Here is a 26,152-nt window from a genome sequence, read left to right as displayed (position 1 = left end):
CTTAAACTGAAACTCAATGTAGTATTTTCCTTGAAAGGCAATTCTTTACACTAAACAAACCGAATACAAATAGTCTGAGTGTTCATTGCAACCTTTGCCAACTGATACATGAATATGTGCTAACACACAGGGCTCCTCTGTAGGTTCATGGCTGTGATGCCGAGAGGAGGTGCTGCATGGGTCTCTGTTGGGGTAGAATTATGCAGGACTATGATCCTCACCTGCAGAACCGCCCTCTGAATTGTCCTCATCATCTTCAAAGTTTTCACCCAATTTAGAATTATACATTTTCCCTACAACAAAAGAGACACAAAAAGAGGTTTACTGCACATAAAATAAAATATTTGATGTAATCCTTGCCAACATTGTTTCACTCTCATGTTTCCTCTTTCTCTTCGATGTCTATTTTTCTGTAGGTAAATATTCATGTAAAATATTGCCCTCTGTCCTTTCTCCATCACGTGTTCTTCTTGTGACCTCCCCATCCCGGTCAATTATCCTCCTCTTTTATTTCCCACCACAAAAGAGTGTGACATTTTCTCTCCCACTTCCTTCAAAGGTACATTTATTAACTCATAATTTCTAAAACAGCTTTGCAAAGAGAATCGGCTTACTAAGATTAATGCATAATGGGAAAAATGTATATCACACCAATAAACATTATGCACCCTCACTTAGTCTGATTTTGGTTACATAGTCAACACACACATATATTCAAAAGGGAATAGTAACATATATTCTATTTTGAAAGAAACATTCACTCAGTACCCTAGATGCCATTTTACATGCATTTATTTATTTATTTATTTGTTTAACATTTGTATCGTGCACATAACCCAGAGGCATCTAGGAGCTACTCTTAAGATAATGGTTACATAGGAAAAAACGTAGGAATAAGTGTTACAGTTAGACATATTACATACTTACAGATTTAGTGACAGAACATCTGCAATTCAGCAGGGCAGGTTAGACTAGGTTTGATGCCAGCAGTTCGACAAATTCAGACTTGCAGATTAAAGGACAGTGTATAAGTACAAATATTAAGTGTCGGGAATGCTGGTCTGACTGGACTTAAAACCAGCAGTAGTAGATATGTAGGAGTGTCTACTGGTTACAGTGTGATGAAGGGTGGCGGATAGTAAGGTGCAGTCACTTAGTCAACGGACAGTCATGTCTAGGTCTCCGGAATCAGAGTTGGGAGTCTAGGCTGAAAAGTCTAGTTTTCAGTGATTTGGGGAAAAGAGGAAGGAAGGCCTCAAAATCAGGTCACATTCTCCTGAAGCTGCACCAGAGAGAAAGGATACCCATGAAAACCCAACAGCTAAACTGTCCAGCCACTCCCTTTTGTATCTGTGTGTGATCTCTATGTTGAGAGAGTTCTGAGGAATAAAGTGCTATCTGTTAACGTCATCACGGTTTCCACGCCCCTATAAAACCTTCCTTTGATTACACACCTGATGTTATCCCTGGTTTGTTTCCATCACCTAGCTCAAAGGAATCTAACCATCAGGCTTGTCCTCTACCTCAAAAATCCATGTACTTGACTAAGACCTTCTATACTTCATATCTGGTTGTAGGTAGGTTAATCTTTTTGTGCTGTGAAGTGTGAGGCTTAAAGGTAGAACGCCATAGATCCATAGATGGAAGCCCATATTAGCTATTAACAAACAGGGTTAGAGCAGCCGGCCACTGAAAGACTTGCTGTGGATCAGTGTAGTCAATGTCCGCTGTAGATGTGCCATGGACAGAAGGTGAACCACTCTGAACTCAAGCACTGCAAAGAGATACCTCTGGAAAGAGGTTTGTGTTCAGGTTATACATGATTTCTTTCAGGGGGAGAGGTCCCTGATGTTTAGGCAGTTAGAATGAGCAGCATAAGCAGCATATCTGCCTGGTTACCGCCGGACTCGTATTACCATTCCGCCTCCGTGATTCCTGGAATTAGCGGGGCATTACAACCCCGGTTTCCCGGGAATCACGGAGGCGGAATGGTGTTAATCCCCATTCTCATTGAGTGCCATGGGACTCAATGGGAATGGGGATCATGGAAACACCGGCAGCATCTCGTGATGCTGCCGGTGTTTCCTCGTCCGCCTGCAGGCGGGCGGTGTTAAACCCGCCAGGTCAAACCTGGCGGGAACATCACCTCCCGCCTGCAGGAGTCGGGATCAGGCGGTCCGGAAACAACGGTGGTGGCGGGTTTACCGCCACCATTATTTCCGGACCACCTGATTTGTAATGAGGCCCAAAGTCTGCTGGGGACAGTCATCTGAGCAATTTCAGGTCTTTGGTCAAAGGAGCCAAGTTCAAGTGTTTCTTTCATTTCCCTGATGTCAAAGATATCTCACATTCTGGGAAGATAGCTATTCTCAGCCTGAACTATCCACTACTCACCTCAAATTTGGGTTACAGACTGCATTTATATTCCAATGGATCCTTGGCATTGGTGGTGCTGAAGATGGAACATCAGGGCAAAGGAGCAGCTAGTAATTACAGCATATAATGCGTTTTAAGCTGCTGATGTGTAAGACATTTCTAGCAGTCCAAGTCAACCTCTCTTCTGCCTTCAAAGCCAATGACCATAAAACTCTTTACAACACCCTTGCCATAAGCATGGGTGTTGATGGAACAGTCCTGCAGTGGCTCCCCCTACACTTTCGATATAGACCAGCTCATCCAAAAGTGCCATAACAGATCCCAGTGCCACCCAGTAATGTGCAGAGTTCCACACTGGTCTGTCCTGTCTCTCATCATCCTCAATCTCAACTAATGTGAAACTTCTGTGGGAACTCCTCACCAACACTGACTTCAAGATACCCTGATACCCAGTGCACACACAGATTTACATAAAGACCAATTGCATAAACAATATCCAGAACTTTGTGGTTGGTCTGTCCCTCATCCAAGCCTACATGTTAAGCACATATTTGGAGCTGTACCTGACAAAGACAAAATTAATTTTCCTAGGGAACCATACCATGCATGCCCGAATCTAGAACTGGTTAAATGATATGAAGCTCCGTGAAGGCATGCCTCATCTCCCACAAAAGCAACATCTCGAGGCTTTACCTTCGATTACAATCTCTCACTCAAAACACACATTGCAATGAACACTGGACCAGCATGGTATAAGCTTGTGAACATCCGCAAAGTCAAGCCTTTCATTTTTGTACTTAATTTTAGAACAACTGTCAAAAGCTTCTGTCATATACCAACTGGATGTTGGCAACACCTTACTTGCAGCAGTGCAATATGCCACTGTGGTCCCTCTGGAAGTCCTCCACCATTTTGCAGCATACCTCATCACAGTACGAAGAAATATCAATCACAATACCTTCATCATCTAAGAGCTGCTGCACTGGCTACTCCTTCAATCGAGCAATATGCTCATGATGGCCTGCAACAGCTACAAAACAGTCCCAACCAAAACACCACTTTACACAGATGAACAAATCACCATATCTGGAGACCAGTGCACTAGCAGAATTCACAACATTGTCAGACTGGAAGCAAGAAACATATGGATGTACCCTATGGAGGTTATTCTACTAGTCCTTGCATGTCAGGTGACTTCCCTGTCCCGTTCCCAAGAAACTATTTGTTACATTTTTGCAGAGAAGTGGGCTTATCATTGGTTCTTACCCCCTTACCATCGACCCCTGATTTTCTATTTCGTGATTGGCTGGAGCTGATCTCCCCAGACGTGGGACTCGATTTGGTTCTCAGCTCTCTTTGCACCTCTTCAAGGTGATGTGAAACTTCTATGTGTCTATACTGTATCTGGTAATCACCTTTGCCTATGAGAATGCGTCTCCAGGTTGCAACACGTGTTTCACTCTACATCTGGGTTGCTGGGATTGGCTCTCCTTTCCTACCATGGGTGAATACCCATTGTCTGGCTTAGCTGCATCACCTGCTTGCAGACCACAAAATCGAGCTCTTGAGCCTGCATTTAAGGAGATTTATTCCATTTTTCTCGTTCCTTGTCGTCTAGAGTTTGGAATGTGACTGGTTATCGCTAACCTTGGCTGTGAGCTTGCTTTGTGCTCTGTGCAGCCTCAAGCAGCTCCTCTTGTCTAGTGTTCTGTGGCTTGAGGCCTTCTGTAATTTTCCTTAGACTTATAATATGATTTCTACATGCTTGTGTTATACTAAGTAACGTATAAATTAGTCACACATGGTCCTACCAGGCTCCATATATACTCCTGTAGTTCCATAGGATTATTTTTCATAACCTCCTGCAAGCTTGCTCAGGATCTGTTGTTGCCTTGCGTTTCTGCATTAATGCATTTGGCGAGTGAAAAAATAATAAAGCTTTGATAGTATGTATATGTATCTGTCCTCTAAAGAATATAGAACTGTGTAAGTGTGTAATTTCTTCTATGCAAATGTGTGTTTGTGTAATGTTGTGCAGGGCTGCGAGTGTGCTTGATGCCTAACTCTGCTATGTCATGGTTTCTCTAATGATGTCAGCATAATGACTTCTTGGTGCTTAATCGAGACAGTCCATTAGGGTATTCCCATCCACAATCTCTGTTGATGCCCCCATACCTGTAAAGATATGTACTAGATTAGGTCTGTAGGGCTGGTTGAGGGGATACCTTTCTGTGTACGTGCCAGCCAGTGGTGTATTTGGGATTCGTCCGAAATAAGATGGGTGACTTTGAGCGTTCCTGGGTCGTCTACTTGTCCTGTTCCTGTGGGTGAGGAGGGGCATTCCTGGGACCATCTCTTCAAGTGTTTCTGCAAAATGTCTTTATCATATTTTCCATTCACATGGATTCAGCCCACGTCTCATTTCTTTTCATGTCCAGGGTGTGCACGCAAAACTTTAACATTGTAAGAGCTCTATGCGTAAGTACTCACTTCACAGTGACAGGCAAACAAGACAAACAATCACAATCAACAATGCCTACTTTACAAAATCAGCCCCAGACAGGACACTGTGCATGATAAGTGTTGTGTGCTTGCAAAATACCCCAAGTAGCTCAGTACGTGGCTTAGGGCTCATTGTGTTCATCTTCACAGGGCCCAGCCAACATGTGCATCTGTCCTACTGCTTTTTAATTCATTGAAATGTGGGATATTTTCTGTTTGATCCATTGGCAATGTTTGTGTCATTAAGAAGCAATGGCAATGCAGGCTTGATTTGTGGGTCATTGTCATTGTCACACCATCATATGAATGATTAGGTTTAGCTATGTATCAGAAGGAGGACACACTCCCCCTACCAGTGACACCATTTCCAGTCCAAAATCCAACTTCTTTCAACACAAACCTCATAGTCAGTAGTTGACCTTGATCCCTGTACCATGGATTTTTGTTTGCATCCATACTAGTGAATATTGTGTAGCTACTTAACATTTCGGTGCTTGCTCATATGTTGATGAATCACATCAATTAATTAATTTAGCCCTGATAGAGCTTGCACTCAAAGATCAACGTTCTATACAATATTTTATGGAATGTGACTTTAGTATTTAGGCTCAAGAGTTCAATGCATCTGTTTCCTTTTTGGCAGTCCTACTGCCTCTACGTATGTCTCCAGACTGCACACTATAGATTAATATGCAACAATTAAATAGTGTACTGTTCATATAATGCACCCTATGACCCGAATTAAACCTATGCCTTAATACAGGTTGGCTTGGGTGAGGCGTAAAACCCATTTAGCGCAGGCTACTCTGGTCTTAAAGGCATTCCCGGGGGAGTGAAAAAGAGCAGTGCTGGGAATCTGGCAAGGAGTGGGATGTTAAAAACCAAGCCAATAGCTCCTTGCAGGAGACACCTTCTTCTGTCTCACCACAAAAGAGTCCAACATGCACCTGGAAAATATTACTCCTATTTCACTTTTTCTAATTCCTCCTCCTCTTGCACCAAATATTGCAATATACATGTCTCAAGTATTTAAATACTCCTATACAAAATGCCAAACAAAACAACAATGGTTGCCCCAAATCCTATACCTTGTAGCACCTAAAGTACACCCTAGAAGGTTCACCCATTCCCTCCATGTTGAAAAATCTAAAAACCGAGGCCAAGAGAAAACATAGAGGACAAACGATGATCTTCCTGAAAGAACTCTGTCAAATGGTCGATGGCAGTGGCGTTCGGGCATTGATTTTAGAAAGAAATGTCAGTGGTATTCAGCATAGTTGGCTGTTAGCTCTCCTTCTATCATCCTCTTCCACTGCAAACAGATGGGAATTATGGGTATTGCGCTTCCTTATAAAAATGACATGGTCAGACTGTAGTTCTCCTTTACACAAGTCACTGAATTGGATGCCTCTGCAGAAATGATTTCTACAGAAAAAACCCATGCTCACAACTCCACTTGCAATCACTGCCCTTCATTTTTGGCAGCCCCTCTTCAGGTCTAAACTCCAACTCATTCTCTGAGATCTTCATATCCACTACTGCTAGTGGCAGTGTTTTTGACATAGACCATCTTGGGGTGAATTTGCTTCCTAAGGACATTTGATTGACCCGCAACTTCTGAAACCCTTATAGCGGTTGAATAGGAAATTAAACTGAAATCACTGTGCATCACTCACAGGACCCAACTGCTTTCTAAAACACACTGCACCCTACCGACTGACTTGCAAGGAGCATGAGCTCACCCACCTCCAAAAACTGCAAATGGTACAGCCTAAATAAAGTTTAGAGCAACTGACAATACAAGCCCATCAAACAAGCTTCAGGAAAAACCTGAGAGAACAGCAGCACCATGTCAGATGTAAATGGTTACTCAGAAATGCACTCAACAAACAGACCTTCAAACTTATGGTCAGCATGCAGAACCTTAAGACTATACCCAAAAGCAGACAGAGAACTATACGAAGAACGAGACTGCGAATAATAACCAGAACCAAGTGACGCATGATTTCACCAGAATGGGAATGCAACTCTCCGTGAAGAGCAACACTGGGCCTGATGCTCTAAGATCAGAAAGTCAAGAGATGATCGTGAGCATTTCTGATTTGCAGCAGCTACATTATACTTGATTCACAAAAGTTAAAAAGCAGCAAAGCTGAAGATGCCTGGTGCTTATCTGAGATGCCCATGTGCGCGTATAATTTGCAAAGATTTGCTCAAGCACGGTTCCCAGAAATGCTCCCGACATCTCTAGATGTGCCCCAGTTTCAGGCCTTGTGAATCCGCTGTAGTGTTCTTCGTGCAAATCACAGATACTTACTGGCATCGCTGATTTGCTCCAGCGCAGATCTTTGAGAATCAGGCCTATTATATGTAACCTTCTTCTTCACATGCCTCCATTCCACACCTTTCCCCAATTTCTTTTTAAATGTTCTCCGTCTGCAGTGGCTTTTTAATTTCCGGCGCATATGCAAATCAATATACATTAATAAACGCATCCATAAATGGGAGAGCGCCAGTTTTCACATTGTCAAGAATGCCGACAACTGGTATAAAGAAATGCAATGAAAAAGAAAAAGAACTACAGAATCCAAAATGCACATTGATGTCCAGTTTCTTCAGTAGTGTGAGATGTGTGGGACTGAGGATATATCCAAACGAAGGTGGGATTCATGCTTCTGGAGAAAGTATTTTGCACCTGCGAGAGTCAGATCTTAGTGGCTAATGTGTTCCACTGCAAGTACCATGTACATTGCTGTGATGCTACGGAGAGATGCCTATCCCAGAGATTTCTGTCCTCCATTTGCTCAGAGAAGGCTAAAGGATGGATTCAGTGTAGATGTGTAGATGGATGGTTTACAGTTGGGTGCTAAACAACCTGCCCTTTTTGTAGCTGTTGATAGGATCGTGAAGATCAAGGATCTCACGGGGGTCGGGGCGAAGATGAGGAACCACATAAGAATGGTGGGGTGGCCGGGTACCACATAAGAATGGTGAGCAAGCGAAAAGATGGATGAGAAATAAATAGATAGAGGGGTTTTGTTGTACAGCCTTCATGAGCACAGAATAACCAGTCAAAGCTCTAGGAAATGTAAAGTGTGGGTTTGTTTAGCAGTCAATGGTGTCATACTCAGAGGACAGGGGCAGGAGCTCCTTCACATCTATTTGTGGTCTAAATATTTGGAGGGTGAATTACCATGAATTACATGGAGAGGAGAGTAGATATACCAACGCCCATATAAAATGTGGTCAAGCAATGGGATAAATGGTATCCTTCCAATTTACATTTACAGCAACCACGAGCACGGACCTTCCCTTGGTTGACTTACATATAGCTTTGAGAGAGAAGGAATCGGATCACGGAGGAACAGTGACTTTGTAAATCACTGCCTCTTTTACCAAACGTACTCACTTTAAGAGAGCGTCCTGTGAGTCACATTCGGCCCTGTCTGATAAAATTGAGATGTCTGCCAAAGCCACAGGAAGACAAGGAAGAGAATGTGTTTGTATTTCCCTTAATCACAGCTCTGTTATCTTTTATACAAATATCAATATGCAAAACTGTGTTCTCTATGGCATTCATTGTAATGGGACTGGGTATTCTGGCCATCTTGGCCATCTCTCAGGCCCCTTTGTGACAAGATGCAAGATCAAATAAGTCCTTTCACACCACCATGTTTCTGAAGCCAGTGCGCAGAAACATATGACATATTTGGTAGGCTCTTGTTGTATATTGCTAACACTTCCTCTGCATTGCAGATTACATCTAAATGTTCAAGCATTGCCTTTAACATGCCAACATTGTGTCCTAACTGTCAAGAAACACCACAACCAATTCACTGAGGATAAAGCATTACCAGAAGGTGTACTAATCACAAATCCCACCTTGGATCTCTGTGTTCTGAAATGAAGAGGTATGAAGGTGAAATGGACTAATTCTGAGTCTACTATTGAATTTGCTGTACTTGGATTTTCATCACATGGTTCTCTCCTTAGGTAGTTACTGAAGGATCCAAGGTAACACCTAGTTGTTAGGTCTGGGCTTCTTTGGGCATCACAACCTGTCAACAGAAGTATGCGCAGGAGCTCAGACCTTGAGTTATTTGCTGATGGTGGATACAGCCTCCCAGTTCTTTTGGGCTCCCGGAATCCTGGAGACAAATATAGGTAAAGTCAGACACCTAGCAGAATATCCACTTCAAAGGTGGCACTGACCCTTGAAAGTATAGTCAAAACCAAGTCTTAGCTGAGGCAAAAACAGGATGAGTGATTAATCAGAGGGGCACCAATTTCAAGAACAGTGAAAAAAGGAGAACCAGGAAAGATCAAAACCCACACGACAACAAAGCAAAGAAGAAATGAGGAAGCACCAGTCAGGAGGGGGGATGCATGGAATGACAGCTAAGCACAGAGTGTTGCAACATGCTGAATAAATCCCGTGCTTTTTTTTCATGAGAAAGAAACCTGGAAGTGTTTTGTCACGCCAACGGTTATGCGTTTATCTTGGTTTGGTGAGCTTCTAGGGCCTTCTGATGGTGAGTACCATGTTGGCATTGCTTTCCTATTTTGTGTCTGGGGAAAGCTTCCGTCAAAAGCAGCTCTTCAACTGCAGTGAACCGTGATCATCCATGGCACGCCTCACATCTGGTCAGCCACCGCGCTCGGCAGTAGAGCCCTGCATACCACCCAGTGAGGTATCCTCAACATAAAACTGCAAAGGGTTGCCACCAGGTGACATATAATTCCCTGCAACATTCACACATGTCATTCCCTGCTTTTAAGGTGCCTTTGCTTTTTTCATTTTGCTTATTGCAGAGAATTCCATGACTGTGATGGGTGTACATCCATCTGAGCTGAGATCATGCAGCATGTTACATGAGTGTTTAGACTCAGGTGATGCTAGGGAGCCCCTCAAGCACTCTATACGAAGATAGTGTGTGCTGGGTCTGTACATTTAAAAAGACTAGTAAAGTCAATTTAACTTGACATGCTCTGGGAGACGGTAGTCAGTCCCAGAGAAGGTGTTTAAACCTTGGGAAGTTTGAAAGACATCCCTGTGGCACTGCACTGAAGGTGCTGTGTGACACACAAGAACAAGATGATGCCTATGGAGTTGTATTAAAACTCCATATCCAAAGAACACAAAAGTAAAACACACATCAAAATACATGAAAGAGTGGGAAGCAAAAAAGCTTACACTCTTTCCAGGTAAAAATTAAAAATCCTAGAAATCCAGCAAAGTTGCTGGGGGGTCTCAAAGGTTAAGGGAAATTAGCACATTCTGGAGAATTCTCCCTAACAGTGGTCTTCAACATCTAAATCTTAAAGAAAACCTATGCCTTTCTAGGGAATTCTTAATCTTAATCACATAAAAGGGGATTTTCTTAAATTGTATCTGCCCAGAAAATAAGAATAATCAAGTTGCCTGAAATTATGAATGTTGAGTTCAGTGGTGGCCTGATTATGGCATGACAGGTGTGAAAATGGTAGTTCCCCCTTTTTTAGTGCGTGCACCATGAGACGATATGCTTTGTATGTATAGAAAATCAGAATTTACCACTGAGGCGTGCTTACCGAAGAAAATAAGTTACCATGTTAGAGGGTGAGGTATAACTGAAGCATATCCCATGGAGTCGCTGCAAAGATTGTAGCCACATCACACAACGGCGACTCACGTATGGCCCTGACATGATTTGACTTATTATTTCTCAAACAAACAAATCAGTCTTCTCGCAAGTAGCACACACATAACCACATAAACAATTGCAAATATTTGGTTAAAAACAAATGTGCTCCATATGAGCAATTTTAATCCATTCATTGGTGCCCCAAACACAGATGATCTGCAGACATGTGCAGTATAATGTTGTTGTTGACTAGTGCTTTAATCGTGTGGCTGGTAAAGAGAGCTTTTTTATGCAGAAATAAAGATCTGTCTTGAACCACTTCATGCATAAACAGGAAAACATACATGGGCTTAATTTTGTTTAAAAGTGGAGTATAACAGAAAAGAGTAAATAAAGACAAAATTGCCTTTACTCTCTACTTTTACTCTCTCTTTGAGAGAAATAAAACACTACTTGTAAATACGCTTTGCAGGTGGTATTTTAGAACTGATTCTGTTGGAATCTGCCTAGTAAACACAAAGAGGCTTTTGTTGCCCAAAACCTTAATTTAATTGCAGGACGCCATTACGTTTACACTGTAATGTAAGGGGCTCCCACCACCAAATTTTCATCATTTGCACTGTGGGTTGCAAATGTAAAGGGCAAAAGACAGCGTTTACTTTTGTTGGTGAGCACCGCTTGCCATGCTTGCATTGGCTTACTCAAGTTTTGTACGCCTAGCATTTGAGTTACGCCACACATGGATCTGAGCTGCAAGGTGTAACAAACCATCAACCCCCATTCCTAAAATTGTTGAGAAGGTAGTGTCACCAATTTTCAAGATCTTGTATGATGAAATTCAAACCAGCAAAAATGATGTACTGAATATCTGGGTGCGAAACAGAAAGGCAACCCTGACAGAAATCGGCAGCTCTGAGGAAGAACTAGTAGTAAACCCATTGAGAGTAAAAAAAAATAACTACTTGAGCTGGATTGGATCCGGACATCTGAAGAGGCCTCCAAAAATACCCTGGCAAAAGATCTACCCTCGATTGACATAAAACTGAACCATCGTAGAGGGTACCTGAGAGATTTCCTTACAGATCCTTCCGAGATACTTTACTTCGAATGAGAATTTGCTCAAAACAAATTAAGTGAACTGCATTCGAGGAATATCAACTTCAGGATTCTGTCGATTATGCATACAGACTGGAGAAACTGAGTCGATCAAACATCTTTTTCTGACTTGTCCAAAATGGAACATTGAAAGAACAAAATACTTGTCACCTTTAGCAATGAACTTTCCATCTATGAGTAAAGAATCCCTTTGGAAGACCCTTGTCTGCGGAGAAAAGACAAAAACTGTGATTGCAGTAGTTTCCATGATGAATTTAATCATTCCATTGCTGGAGCAGGAACCTTGACTGATCTAGATAGAAACTAGAAAATGAACCGATCAAAACGGAGGAGTAATCCCATAACTTTCAAACACTACTGCAGTTCAGTATCATCAAAATGGAATGGATATAAAGAACCGCAAATTTGTTTTCTTTTTGTAAAAATTAATTAATTCAATTAAATCAAATAAAATAAAAAATAAAATAAAAAATAAAATAAAAATAAGGATGGCTGAAGGTGATACACCTGGATAGATTCACCCCCCAATTTGCCCCATTACCCGGATCTCTCTGGATCATTGTTCGCTGAGAAATCTCCTTTCAGCATTACATAAACAAGACCACACTGCATGGCATTAGATCATGTTGCCCCGAAAGCTTAAGCGCTTGCAGACTTCTGAACCATGCTATAAGATTTCATGATTGCACATGTTGAGGCCTCCTCTTTGGACTCCCCTGGTACATCTGCTACCCTTAAAGAAGTCCATCACTCCACAGCCCCCCTAAGCACCGGTTCTAAAATATTCAATCACATCACCCCCATACTGCACAACATTCACAGAATGCCTATCCCTTCCAGGATCCTATGTAAATGCCTGTATCACCTAAAAGGCAAACATCGCCTAGTCACCTTCTTACCTTGTAGACAAACATAACACCTCGGGCAGTACACTATCCTCTAGGAGCCAGACCGTTGCCAGGCGGGAAACCAATCTAGCTTGTGGGGAAAAGACTGGGAAATATGCTTCACCTGCTATGCCCCGTTGCACCGGAATAGCAACTTGGTTTTAAATTAGGACAGCTCCTGCCATTCAGCAAAAAACTGAAAACCCTGCTCTTCAGGGAATTTCTAGGTATGACTTAGGTAACTCTGTTCCTGTTTCTACCACTGCTATGGACCCATTGTAAACTGCCTTCCTATTTCTTAAACTCTTGCAGGGTGCCCATTGCTCTCGAGCTACGGTCACACTATATAAAACATACATGCAAATATAAGACATTATATTAGAACTAGTGTAGTAGTTTTAAAATGCACTTTCATTACTGGTTGCAGGAAGGTAGGAAGATCTGTCTCCTAAAGGAGACAGAAATGTCTGAAGAAACTTTATGTTGTACTTTGTTGTATTTATTTAATTGTTTCTGAAAATTGTTTTCTTTATGAATCATGGAAATGCTATGACTTGCAACGTTTTTTCAGAATAAGTGAAAAATACAACTTTTCGTTAATTATTAAAAGATTAGGAATTTCTTGCGATTGATTTTGGTGGCTTGGATGTTAAGTACCTGCATTGGCCTTTGTTAGGGAGAATTCTCTTTTTAGGCTGAATTTCCTAACCTAGTGAGTCCCCCAGCAGCTTTTCTGGATTTCTGGAGGTTGTTTTTTTCATCCTGCCAAGAGTGAGACTCTTTTCCTCCCACTCTTGGACATGAATGCGGTTGATTTCTTTGAATGTCGATGTGTTCTATGGGCTATGGGGTCTTTTACTCCATAGGGCCTCGTGTGTTTTGCTATGTGTGTTACACCGCACCCTCTGTGCCGTAACACTGGGGTGTCCTAGAGGATCCCCACCATAGACTCCATACCCTGGGACTGACTACTGTCTCCCAGGGCATGTAAAGTCACCATTGGCTTTACTAGACCTAAATTTACTAACAGAACTAGTACAAACCATCCTATTGTGGACGTACTGGTAGGGGTAATTCGATTACCCCTGGGTCTGTTGTTCGAGGGGGCACTGTCCCATCCCCCTCGTCGAGTTTTGGCTGGTGGCAGTGGATACTACTTTTTATATTCAACTGCAAATATATTCCTATGGGATTCTTCCCATTGTTGGAGGCTAAAACTTTTTCACATTAGTCTCTAACATACCGCCGGTTTATTTGTCTTAAATAAATCCACCGGTTGGTATTTTCTGCCACAACTCGGTTTTTAAAATGGCGTATGTGTTTCGCCTTTGTAACTCCGAAACCAAAGGTTGAGCCCTTTGTTCCACTTTTGGCGGGCTTCTGCACAGAAGCCCTCCAGAGTGGTGCCATTCTGTCTGGGTACCACAGGGGGGGAGGGCGGGGGTTTAGGCACCCTGGACTGAGTTGCCTTGCCAACTCAAGTCGCACTCTTGTGTGATTGGCCCGAGTGGTGAGCCGCCCCGCTCACCACTTAGCATGTTTGATTGACAGCTAGGCTGAATGAATGGGGGTTTTCTGCATAAAAGCAGGGCTTTTGGGACTGGAACTTCAGAAGTTGCCACAGGACCTAAGAATCCAACGAGGGTAAATCTGAGCCGACCTGCAACGACGACACCTCCGGTGGAGCCCTGCTGTACCGACTCACCACTTCCCAACGACAGAGGAGATCTCCCTGCTGGAGAGTCTCCGTCCCCTGACTTGTAGGAACAACCAGTCCCTTGCTTTTTCTTCGCTTCCAGGACATCTAGTGGTCGAATTGCCCATCCTGAGCACCCCGGCAACCAGATAGCCACTGACCACTGTACCGCGACCAAAAGGTGGTGCCCTGTGACGGAGCACTCCGCGACTGGTCTCTTCCCTGGTGGTGCAACGATCTTCAACTTTTCCTCAACTACGAGATCCTCTCACCTTCTGGCAAAGCCCCGACTTGCAATCACACACAGGAACAACTGCCCCCGCTGAGGTGGCTCTTCACTTGCAAGGTACTGTGTCCGCCTGGCTTCCCTTCAAACGGTTAGTGTGAGGTGTCTTAAATCCTTATCTTTCCATTGGGTCGCCTCCAGACCTTCTTAAACGTTTGTTCTAAACTGGTCCAACCTTGCTGTGACATTTTGCTATAAAGACTTGAAGTGCATTTCCACTGTGATACTTTTGGGACATACAGATTTGCCTCTCTCCGAGTGGGCCTGGCCTCTGAACTTTGTGATTTACAGTAGACCCTGCCTTGCTCGCCTTGCATTTGTTTCGTAAAAGTGTTGGTACTGAGTTGGTTTCATACCCTGCCTTTTTCTCTCCCTTTCTAACGAATACTAGAGTGCCATCTAGGTTAAAGCATTCACCTCTGTCTGCAAATAAGTGGTGCCGTTGAACCTAGACTTGTCGAAATATTGTTATGGGATTGATATATACTTATAGTAACTGTGATTGAAGTTGTTTGCCATATCAGTGCCAGTGTGTTTTCCATAGATGTGTTTTTAAATACATAATTATATATCTTTTCACCCAAGCTCTGTTCCGTGTCTGCTTGTTCTACTGTGTAAATTGCCCTATCTTGTATACTCCAAATACGGCCTAACTCTTCTTGAGGGAAGTCTGACTGCTCAGCCACAGCTACCAAGTGAATCTGTGTGGTACAGACTGCTACCAAGTGGGTTTACTGCCAAACACCTGTAGTCCTAAATCTTTTGCAGTGGTCCCAGAGGGAACTGCACAGGTTGCTCCCTAACACTGGTGTACAGCGGTGGGATTCGTATCGAGTATACAGTTTAGAGTGCTTTTCAACACTTTAGGATAACTAACCACAAAGCTTAGCACTAAAAAAGCAACTTTCAAAAAACATGTCTACTGTGGAAGTTTACAGTCAAGAGTCCTTGTCAGGTAAAAATACTGAGAGTTTGAGAGCTCTCTGTAGGCAGGAGAATCTTTCTGTAAAAGGCAAGAAAATAGAACTGATAGTGAGATTGCTGGAAAACCAAAGTCTGGGTACTGGTTCAGAGGAACCAACCTCTCCAGCAAATGTAGATAACAGTAATGGTGTTCATCTAAATCAAAGTTCTGATGATAGTGATGAAGAGGCTGAAGAGGAAGGAGAGGCTAATGAAACTATCTCCCCTGCTCCCCTGTCTGCCTTACCAGCTGTACCTACTGGGCCTATAGCAGGTACCTGTGGGATGTATTTACCCATGCATCCGAGGCCTACCTCAAAACTGTGCAGTACTGACATGGAAAACATCATGATGGCCAGAGCTTCCCAGAAAATGCACAGGGAAATGCATGAAGAATAGGCTGCCACCCATTTTTGCCGATGTTATGGGCACAGAAGGACACTGCCTAAAACCACCATTGGACTACCCACACAGTAGTCTGAAACCATTGGGAATGGCAATGCTGATTGCCAAAAGCAAACCCATAACTGTTGGGAATTCATTTTCTTAAATCCCAAAAAGGGGTGCAGTACCAGTACTCACCACTATCCAAAAGCCGGCGTTTTAAAACCACCAGATTTTGTAGAAAACTGAATAAATGAACCCAAAGCAAGCCAAAGAAAGACTTACTGAGAGGTGGATCCAATGTAAAGTTATATTCTGAAGTGACTTGAAGGTGTATAACAAGACTGGCTGACCTGTGGATTTCAGCAGTTTAAGTAAATTTGGACTGAAAGACACTACAAATCTAAATGTTCAAATTGACTGAGTGACCTACTTTTGAGTGTCACATAGGTTGAAATTGTTAAAATGTCATAGTTTTAAACTTAGAATCAGCATTCTAGCTGCATATGTAAAAATGTTTAGTTTTATTTGAATGCAGGAACTGGGGAACAAAAAGTGACATTTTATCTGAAACTTGGCTTAAGGAACTGGATTCTGCCCACCAACTACCCCCATCAGGAGTGAAACTTGAGTCACAGCTGTGTTCCCAGGCCTATCTGCCTTTTGCTGGCCACACTAAGGATATGCCATCTCTCTGATAATTTAATTAAGGGGAGCCCCACAGAATACAGGAGCTCTGAACAAAGCCCTGTCCTGACTCAGGCAAATGTTTTATTGCAGTTGTCGTAAAACAGCTTCCTCTTGGCAGAAGCTGGGAGTGGCAGGGTCTCTGAGCTTGGCAGAAACTGGAAAGACTGGTTTCTGTACCATGTGACCTGAAAAGACACACCTCTATAGCCAGAATATGGTTTTAGAAAAAGATGAATAACTCATAGAGCGGACTTGTGAAAATTATTTAAATGACACCATAATTCTTGTGATTTTTCTGCCCACATTTTAAGAGGTTTTTAGAACCGGTGGCATGTTCAGGGGGGTTTTAGCGGAAAAGAGGATATTACTCAAAATGTGTGCATGTGAAAAATCTGACACTTCATCAATTAATGTCCATACTCCTTGCGCACATGTGTGTAAATTTGGGGTAATGTCCGGAATTGCAAACCAGTTAAAAGTGCAAAATATTGCCATTTCTGAATGCAAGCTCCCAGGAAGAGCAGAGTTTGAACAGGAGATACCTCCTGTGATATGTGAGGGGTGCATATGATTTTGAAACAATATGTACCTCTGCAAATATGTATTTGGTTCAAATCTAGATTTGTGTGTAAGTTGACAGGAGGAGTGGACTTTCTGCAGGCTGTAAAATGACATCACTCTGACACAACCTAGCTCCCCCAATCAGGGGAGAAATGAAAGCTTGGCCAATGATAAGTAGAGAGGGGCTGGCTAGTGATGCTGCTCACACACACCCATTTTCAAAACACATAAAAGCAGAGAGACAGGACAGATAGGGACCTTCAAACCCATTTGCAGCTGGAAGCTCTGCCGGGAAAATCCATACTTTACCTCCATCAATCTCCAGAGAAAGCTGTGCAGAAAGATCCAGATTTTAAATCCCTCTAACTTCAGAATCCAGAGAGAGAGCAGACCCAGATCACTGTGAAGTGCAGAGACCAGAGTCCCGTCTAAAACCTGACCAGATCCATGGCGAGGCCCATTTCACTCAAGAATATAGTGTGAGTACCTAGAAAACTGTGCAGAACCAATCTCCTAGTTAAAATAATATAATTCAATCTATTTTAATCTAAGTAGAACTGCCTCCTAACTGTCACCTGTCATTTGCAAAGCTGTCACCTGTCATTTTCTAGTTGCAAGCTGCACTTGTCTTTTTGAACTTTAAAATTTCAATCTGAAAAACGACCTTTATTCAATCGCTCATATCTCCGCGACCGTTTGTGCTAGAGACTTGCAGTAACTTTCATCTGGAAGCTGAGATCCTAGGCTTTCCTAGGAACCCAAAACGATATTGCTGGCCCTTGTAGTTCCTCTGTAATCGCACCAGACGCATTCGCGAATTTTGCCGCGATTTGAAAATTTCTCCACTTGCAAAAGATAGCTGCTTTTGCTTTCCTCTGAAAAAAATCGTTTGCCTCATAAAAACTATCCCTGCATCACTGCTAGAGTGAGCCTGGACTAATATTAACTTGATTTCACTCACCCTGAACCTCCTAGAGGGAATTAAAAGCATTTTAGCATATTTTTTCTTCATTTCCAGCACATTTAAAAGCATTTGGGCCTGTGTTTTCAACTTCTGTAGTCTAAGTTGCTGGGGTGAACTGAATCACATTTGATTGCATTTCTGAGAACTGTGTCGCTTCCCTCCATTTCCTTGCATTGCATAAAAAGGGGGGGGTGAATTGTCCAAGAAAGTGATTACATTGTCTTTTGCTGAAATCCTATCAAGTTATTTTCTGTACTGCATTTCATTCCACATTGCATTCATTTGAAACCATAAAAGTATTGTTGCTATCTTATCCATTTCATGTCAACTCCTTAGTGATTATAAAGAAGTGTGCTAGTGTCAGACTCTCCGTTGTTAATCTTTATCATATCAGATTAAGTGTGATATTCAATTATTAATTTATTATAAAGTGTGATATATATATCTATTGTTTAAATTATCAAATAAACCTTTTAACTTGCAAAACAGAACTACTTCTTGGCTCCGTGGGGTCAGGAGGATTCCAAGAGAGGGGTGTTATATAGGGGTAGTCATCCAGAACGCATGAACTGGACATAAGGATATATCAATAAGGGTTTTCATCCAGTATTCTAGACTAGGCGCTGACTTAGCTGTAGTGCTGAATTGAATCCTCTTACAAATTGGGGGCTCGTGCCGGACGTTTGGGTTAGATCTACCATTTGTGCAGATTAATACAGCGTGCCAGCTGACCAGATACACATATCCGGTTGGATCACCACGCTGTGTTACGCTGTAAAGCACTCCTCAAAGGAACGCTCTTAGGAAAAGGTCTGTTTTGCAAAAATAAAATACAAACTTCTGTAAGTCAGGACAGAGACCATTCTCTAGAATGACGACCTTAGTAGACATGAAAATAGCCAGAGAGCACCTCTTACATAAACTATTTGTGAGAGGTGAATGGACTGAACAGGGCCAGGATGCCTGGTTGCAGGCCATCACGCGACAGGTCACTGAAACAGGGTCAGACCTATGGAGAGATCAGGGTCCATTACATGTGGCCCTGAGTGAACTATATATGGCTCCTAAAGCCAAAGATGAACACAATAAGATTGCCAGGGTAGCGGCATATTTATATTTACATATGGGAGCCATGCAGGACAAATGTGCTGAAGGCCAAGATCTGGCGAGTAGGCAACTGCTGGCATTACAGAAGGCCCAATCTGAGCTGGTCTCTTCTGAGCAGAGGCTGCTCAGGAGCCAGGAGTCAGAAAATGATAGTAGGCAATATATCATTAAAATAAAAGAGGATATGGGCATCCTGCAACAGGAAAAGGCTGACCAGGATACTAGATTTCTGGCCCTGCAAAAGGAGCACCAAGACAGTTTGGACTTCTTACTGCAGAGCCAGAAAAAGCTGGAGCAACAATTAGACTTTAACAGGGCATGCACGGAGCAGGTAGCCACCCTGCAAAGTCATCTAGATAGAGTGAAGGCAGAGATCAACAAGCTGATTTCGAAAGACCTGGATACCCAGGCAGAGTTTGATGAAGAACGCCAGAAAGCGGGTGCCTTTCAAAGGCAGAGGGACGACCTGGCGGCACAAATGCAGGCTCTTAGTCAGGAAAGAGACGCCTTAGGCCAGGAAGTCTGCCATTTAAAAAGAAAAATGGAAGAAAATCACCTGGCCCACCAGGGACTGGGTGACCTCCAAAAAGAACACCAGAACTTGTTAGAGCACACCAGGAGGGCGGAGGATGCTCTAGCAAGAAAGGAGCAGGCCAATAGGGACACAGCTCAGGAGGTAACCCTCCTGCAGCAAAGACTGGCCCAGTGCTCCAGGACCAATCAGGAAACACAGAGAAAGAATGAGGCTCTCTGCCAGCACAATGATAGGCTCCAACAGCAGGTAGCGATGCAGGAGAGACTGATAGAGTCTAGTAAGGCCTTAACTGAGGAACTGAAGGCGCAGGCTCTTGCATTGCAACAGGGAGCAGGGGCGGATAGAGACCAGGTTCGCTGGGAAAGGGAAACTCCTGAGCATAACCTCAGGAGCCCTAGTACCAGAGGCCTTTATCTCTCTCAGTCCCTGGACTCTGCCACCCCCATGTCCCCTGGCGCACATGAGCACAGGGCCACAGGGATGGCAGATTACTATCCAGCTAAAAGTATGGGGCTCATAGGCCAGTACCACTCAGGAATGGAGGGGTGGGCATCCGGGTATGGGCACCCAAGTACAGTACAGTTCAGTGGGAAACCCCAGGAGAGTGGGCCCCTTAAGGGCATCCTGAAAACCTCTGCCCAGTTAGGTCAGTGGAGGGGGTACCCATCAAATCCTGGCAGCAAGGAGGAATCTGAAGACTCCTCTGAACTGCGCAGGACACAGGAGACCAGGTCCCCACATTCTGCCAGCCATTCCCAGGCTCGCAGAATCCGGGAAAACCTGGAAGAGCAGACAGGAACCTCTGGGAGCAGTGCCTCTGAGTCAGAGGATGAATGGACAAGGGTTACCCGAACCAAAAAGGCCAATAAGGCAAAAAGGGCCTTGCTTAAGGACCCCTTAAAGCAGATTAAGGCGATCAGGAGCCTCATCACGCCTTACCATAAGAACGCTAAGTATTCTGTTTGGGAGCACTTAGAGTTGTTTGAGCAAATGATGGAGACTTTCCATTTGAAGGACAGCCAAAGCTGTATTCAATATGTAAAGTGGACCTTCTCCCCGGAATACTCCAGTTTCTTTGCGGGGCTGGAGGACCAAAATCATTTAAGATGGTCCACCTATAAGGCGGCCATCTTGAAACACTTTTCTGTTCACAGAAATCCTCAAGAGGCTCTCAAGGCAGCCTACAATTTGCAATGTGGGGAGGATCAGGCCCCACAAGAATTTGTGCAAGAACTGAAACGTGCTTTTGCGCAGACCACCAGAAGGGTGCGCACAGACAGTAGAGAATTCATCAATACATTTTTTCATGCCTTGCCCAAATACATAATGACCCAGCTCGTGAGGGATTTTCACGAGAAAAGATCTTTAGACTGGGTCATTGAACAGGCTACCGGGATCTATGAGGTGCAGAAACCGGTAGATAGCAAAAGTAATGCCCAGAAAAACCCCAAAGCCAACAGCACCCCTGCTGCTGCCAAGGTGGCAGAGGTAAAGGTCACCCCCGTTTTGGATTTGGAGATGGGGGGGCCTAAAAACCTACCTGCACCTAATAATGCTAGGCCCAGAAGGTCCTCGGGCCAGTCACAGACAGGGAGCCAGGGAGGCAGCCCCACAAATGGGGTCCCTCGCTCTCCTGATTATGTAAGCCCCCGTTACAAGGGAAACAGACCCATCCTGGGTTATGTGTGGACTCCTCCAGCCCAAGGGGGGAGATCCAGCCAAGAACCTAACCCAGGAAACTTTCCTCCTAACTTCCCACCGGAGGGCAGAAATTCTCCAAATCCTGGGCAGAACTTTTTCCCCAGGTATCCACCCAATTTCCAGCCCCAAAATCCTCCATCCTTCTTTCCCCAATTCCCTGAGCCCAGACAACCTAATCCGGGAGAGGGGAGGCCAAGGGTGGAGGGGTACCCAAATCTTCCCAACCAGGGGTACTACCAAAGAAGGGATAGCTACCCTTCCCGGGATCAGCCCAGGGGAGAAAACAGGGCCCCGTATCAGCCTGAGCGGGTTTCCCAGTTAGAGCGCCAGGTTCAAAACATGGCGCGGGATCTGGGTCACATACTGAGGGCGCAGCAGAACCCTCAGAACGGCATGCCGGCGCAGAACGCACCCAACTCGGGACCTGGTGCCCCAGAACAATGACGGGGGCAGCACCCCGATAACTCACTGGTTCCCAGGGAGGAGGCACAAGGGGAAGGGGGGTGTAAAGCCTTGGAGGAAGCTTCCTTCCTCACTTGTAAACAGCCCCTGGAAACCCAGGAACCAGAAACAAAATCTCTTGCCCCTGAAAGTCTGCCACCCAAGGAGCAGAGAGGGGGTAGGAGAAACAAAAGACCCAAACAGACTCAGTTTGAGGAGGAGGTACAGATCTTCCAATTTGAGGGAGAGGGATCCTCAGAGGATCCTGGGAAAAGGATCTTCTCCTTCAGAGAGGGGGGAACTCCTCCCAAAGAAAAATGGGTCCCTAGGGATGCAAATCCAGACTGGGGAGATGTGGAGACTGAGCTACCGCCGCCCACCATCTCATCCCAGAACCAACAGCAAGAAAATCCCCTGGTTCAAACCCATCCTGGTGACTGCCTCCAAAAAGGGGGGGGCGGCACAGAACCGGAGCCAGGGGAACCCACAATGGCTCTGATCTCCAGTTGCCAAATTTTTCTTTCAGATTCCCAAGGCTCTCCACAGAATTCTGCCCAAATCTCTTCGCTAGCGATGTCCAAAACCAGAAAGTTAGCCCACCAGTTGTCCAAAAATGTGCATTATCTGTGCCCCCTTGAGGAGAAGGAGGGAAGATATTATGCCCCGGTACAAGTACAGGGGCAGGGTACAATTTTGGCACTGGTGGACACTGGATCTCAAGCTACCCTTCTGTCCAGAAGGGCCTTTGACGAACTGAATGCAGGAAGGGGAGAGAATTATCGTATTCCTCTCACCTCTCTTCCTGGACAACTCCAGAACTTCGACGGGAAGGAAATTCCCGTTGAGGGGACGGCAGACTTGGACATTAAAATTGGGCGACACAAGTTGAAACACCCGGTCATAGTTGTGACCCCAGAGGGCACCCCTTGTTTACTAGGGAATGACCTCCTGAGAAGGTTGTCACCACTAATAGATTGTGTAAACAAGGTCCTCTGGACCCAGACTAGCCGACCAATAAAATTAAAACAGAGTGTCAACCATGTTAGTTTAAACGGCACCTGCCACATGGTTGAACAAAAACCTGACCAAGTAGAATTTCACTTCCAGAATAGCCAAATTCCAGACGTGACAGTAATAGCAGTAGGACAACAGACTGGTGATGGAGGGTCCTCTCTATTTCTGAAAATCAACCTGCCTTCCAGTCTAAAGTGGTACTCCACGCTGGAAGGAAACACTCTGAGATTCTATACTAATCCACAATCAGAAACTCCCACTCCAATAGTCCAGAAAGATGTGAAATCAGCTCAGAGCCTGGCTGATATTCAGCAAATTGGAGAGCAGTTGTTCATCCCTGTCCAATTAAATGATGGGAAGGACTCTGTTCTCGCTCGAGTGTGTGTGAACAACGGTAAGAGCTTCATCAGCGAAGCCATGTTCCGCCAACTCCCAAAAGATCCAGCCATTCCCACATTCAAACTGATAGACAAATGGGAAATGGACCTGGAAGCGCCTAATTCCAAACATCTCCTGCCAAGCAGGTGTATGCTCAAAATCTCCATTGGCAACAAGAGCATAGTCCACAATTGTTGGGTCGTGCGAGACGTCCCTGCCGCCTTTTACTTAGGCAGTGACATTCTCAATCGCTTTGCCATTAGTTTGGACCTAATAAACTTCAAAGCTTGGTCCCGATTAGCGGATAATCCCATGGGCTTTGATGATCCAGAAAAAGCATTTAGGTCAGCTCAATTGCTACCTTATGCAGTTGAAATCCAGATTAAAGAGGAGGTCACCATCCCAGAAAGGAACCGACAATTCTCCCTGGAAGTGAAAGTGAAAAGAGGACAACATTTGAAAAACCCTGATGCTTACATACATCTAAACGCTTCTCTCCAACAGCAAGGGTTGGGGGTAAACCCAACTCCATTAGCCAACATAGAACATGACACCATTCCAATAGAGGTGGATAACAGCGACTTAAAGAGTATTACTCAAGCAAAAGTTGAAACAAGTTTTCTTGGATTTCCAAGATCTCTTTGCGGTAGACTCATATGACTGTGGTCGCACTGACATCCACACAACAACAATCCCCACGGACCCTGGCATGACTCCTGTATTTGTGAAGCAATATCGTTTGCCTCTCGCATCAATGGAGTCCCTTACTGAAATAATTAAGAACCTTGAGTCCCGGGGAATAATCCGTCCAGTCCACAGCACCTTCAATAATCCGGTGCTGGGAATATTGAAGCCAAACGGCCAGTGGAGACTCTGTGCTGACCTTAGGGAGCTCAACAAACGGGTCCATACTTCCCGATGGCCACTGCCCTACATTGACCAAGGGCTGGCCCAGATCCAGGGGTCACAGGTATTCACTGCAATAGACCTGACCAATGGGTACTGGACCGTGCCTGTCAGTAGGGAGGACCAATACAAACTGGCTTTCACCTTTGGGGGCCAGCAGTACACATGGACCCGGACTCCCTTCGGATACCTCAACTCCGGCAATGAATTCAACATTTTCCTACATAAGGCCATGCCCGACCTGGGTGCGAGGGGTAACCTGGCTTATGTAGATGATGTCCTCATCAAAAGTTCATCTGTGGAGGAACACATAGCAGAGATCCGTTATGTTCTGACGCAGTTGAGGGCCGCCGGAGCAAAACTTTCCTTTCAGAAAGCACAGTGGTGTAGAACCCGTGTTAATTTCTTGGGGCATGAGATTACTCCTCAGGGTCTCTGTCCCCAGGAAAAGAAAGTGGAAGCACTTCAGAAACTGAAAGACCCCACAACTCTGCGAGAACTAAGGAGCCTCCTTGGACTGACTAATTACAGCAGAAAGTTCATTGAGGGCTACGCAGAGATTACCAGACCCCTGATTCATCTCCTGAAGGGGGGGGTCAAGTGGGAATGGGGTCCAGAACAATCCGAGGCAGTAAGACAACTCAAAAGAAGCCTCTCACAAGCGCCTTGCCTAGCTTACCCTGTTAGAAACAAGGAGTTCTTCATGGAGACAGGGTTCTCTAATACGTGCTTGACGGCAGTATTATACCAAAAGCATGACAAGGTCAATAAAGTAATCTCCTATGCGAGCAAAACTTTATCCTCTGTGGAGGAAAAATTCAACGATTGTGAGAAGGCACTCCTGGCAACGGTGTGGGCATTGAAGAATTACCGCCCGTTTATCCAGGGGGAACACATCATAGTGGAGACTCCACACCAGCCTCTGCAATATCTCCAAAGTGACAGAATCCGGGCCGGAAATGTGAGTAATTCCCGAATTACTTCCTGGATTCTGTCAATGCAAGGCTTTACTGTGGAGGTCAGATATGGCCAAAACAAGAAGAGTCCCCTCGCGCAAGGTCTGGCTGACTTGCATGATTGTGCCAGAGAAAACTGTCTCGAGGACGAAAGTCTAAAAATCAAGGACAACTTGGAGGCATACCTTAATTCCCCACACAAAGTCTTTGAAGAGGACAAGTGTGAGGGAATGCCCACTGTCTATGTGGATGGATGCTCTTACCATGTTGACAACAACGGGGAAAAAGAACTGGTGGCTGGCGTAGGGAATGCATGGGTGAATGAGTCCGCAGAACCCTCCGCTGGATAAAAAATTGGTCCCCGAAGTAGTCAGGTGGCAGAATTGATGGCTGTGCATCAGGCCATCCTCACTGCTGTCCAGCATCAACTCCGCGAACTGGTCATAATCACAGATTCGGATTATGTACGGAACGGGTTCGTGGAGCACCTGGTTAATTGGAAAACCAGAGGCATGTTGTGTGCTAACAACAAACCCTTGAAACATGGGAAGTTGATCCAAAACATTGATGATCTGGTCACCTCGAATGAGATGACCATCTATTGGAAAAAGATCAAGGGTCATTCCAAAGTAGAGGGACCAGCCAAAACTGGAAATGACTTAGCTGATCAGCTGGCCAAAACCGGGGCCATCCCAGGGGATCTAATTGAGATTGAGTCCCTGTTGGGGGAAATCCAGGTCACTGCTATCACTAGGTCCCAGACAAATGCTCACAACGACCTTTCAATTGCACAATGGAGCAAGGAGACTCCTGATGCTGATTTGATTACAGCTCAGAAGGGGGATCCAATAATTGGTAAATTTTACCAACACCTTGAGGACCCTGAGAACTTTCCCCTGACGGATACCGATTACATTGGGAAAGAGGACCTAAGAGTGTTGATGAAATGTCCAAAAATGTTCCGAATCCAAGACGGTTTGTTGGTAAGGAAATCCAAAGCTGGCCACAATCAGTGGGTGGTTCCTACCTCATTCCGAAGCCTGATGTTAAGTCACGCCCATGATG

The 26,152-nt window shown here is 44.5% G+C and overlaps 1 protein-coding gene across 13 annotated transcripts in view; it reads right to left on the bottom strand.

Annotated features, from left to right (window-relative positions):
* LOC138451221 (variant surface antigen F-like) overlaps positions 1–26,152 on the bottom strand; it is a 342,866-nt gene that overhangs the window by 224,817 nt on the left and 91,897 nt on the right. For all 13 annotated transcript variants that reach the window (XM_069604894.1, XM_069604893.1, XM_069604899.1 and 10 more), the window contains exon 4: positions 222–293. In XM_069604894.1, the coding sequence (XP_069460995.1) occupies positions 222–293 (72 nt within the window). The remainder of the gene's footprint in view (positions 1–221; positions 294–26,152) is intronic.

The sequence above is a fragment of the Ambystoma mexicanum genome, chromosome 1p (genome assembly GCF_040938575.1).
Source record: "Ambystoma mexicanum isolate Mex_15411 chromosome 1p, UKY_AmexF1_1, whole genome shotgun sequence".
NCBI lineage: Eukaryota > Metazoa > Chordata > Amphibia > Caudata > Ambystomatidae > Ambystoma > Ambystoma mexicanum.
This window is presented reverse-complemented; position numbering and strand designations above follow the sequence as displayed.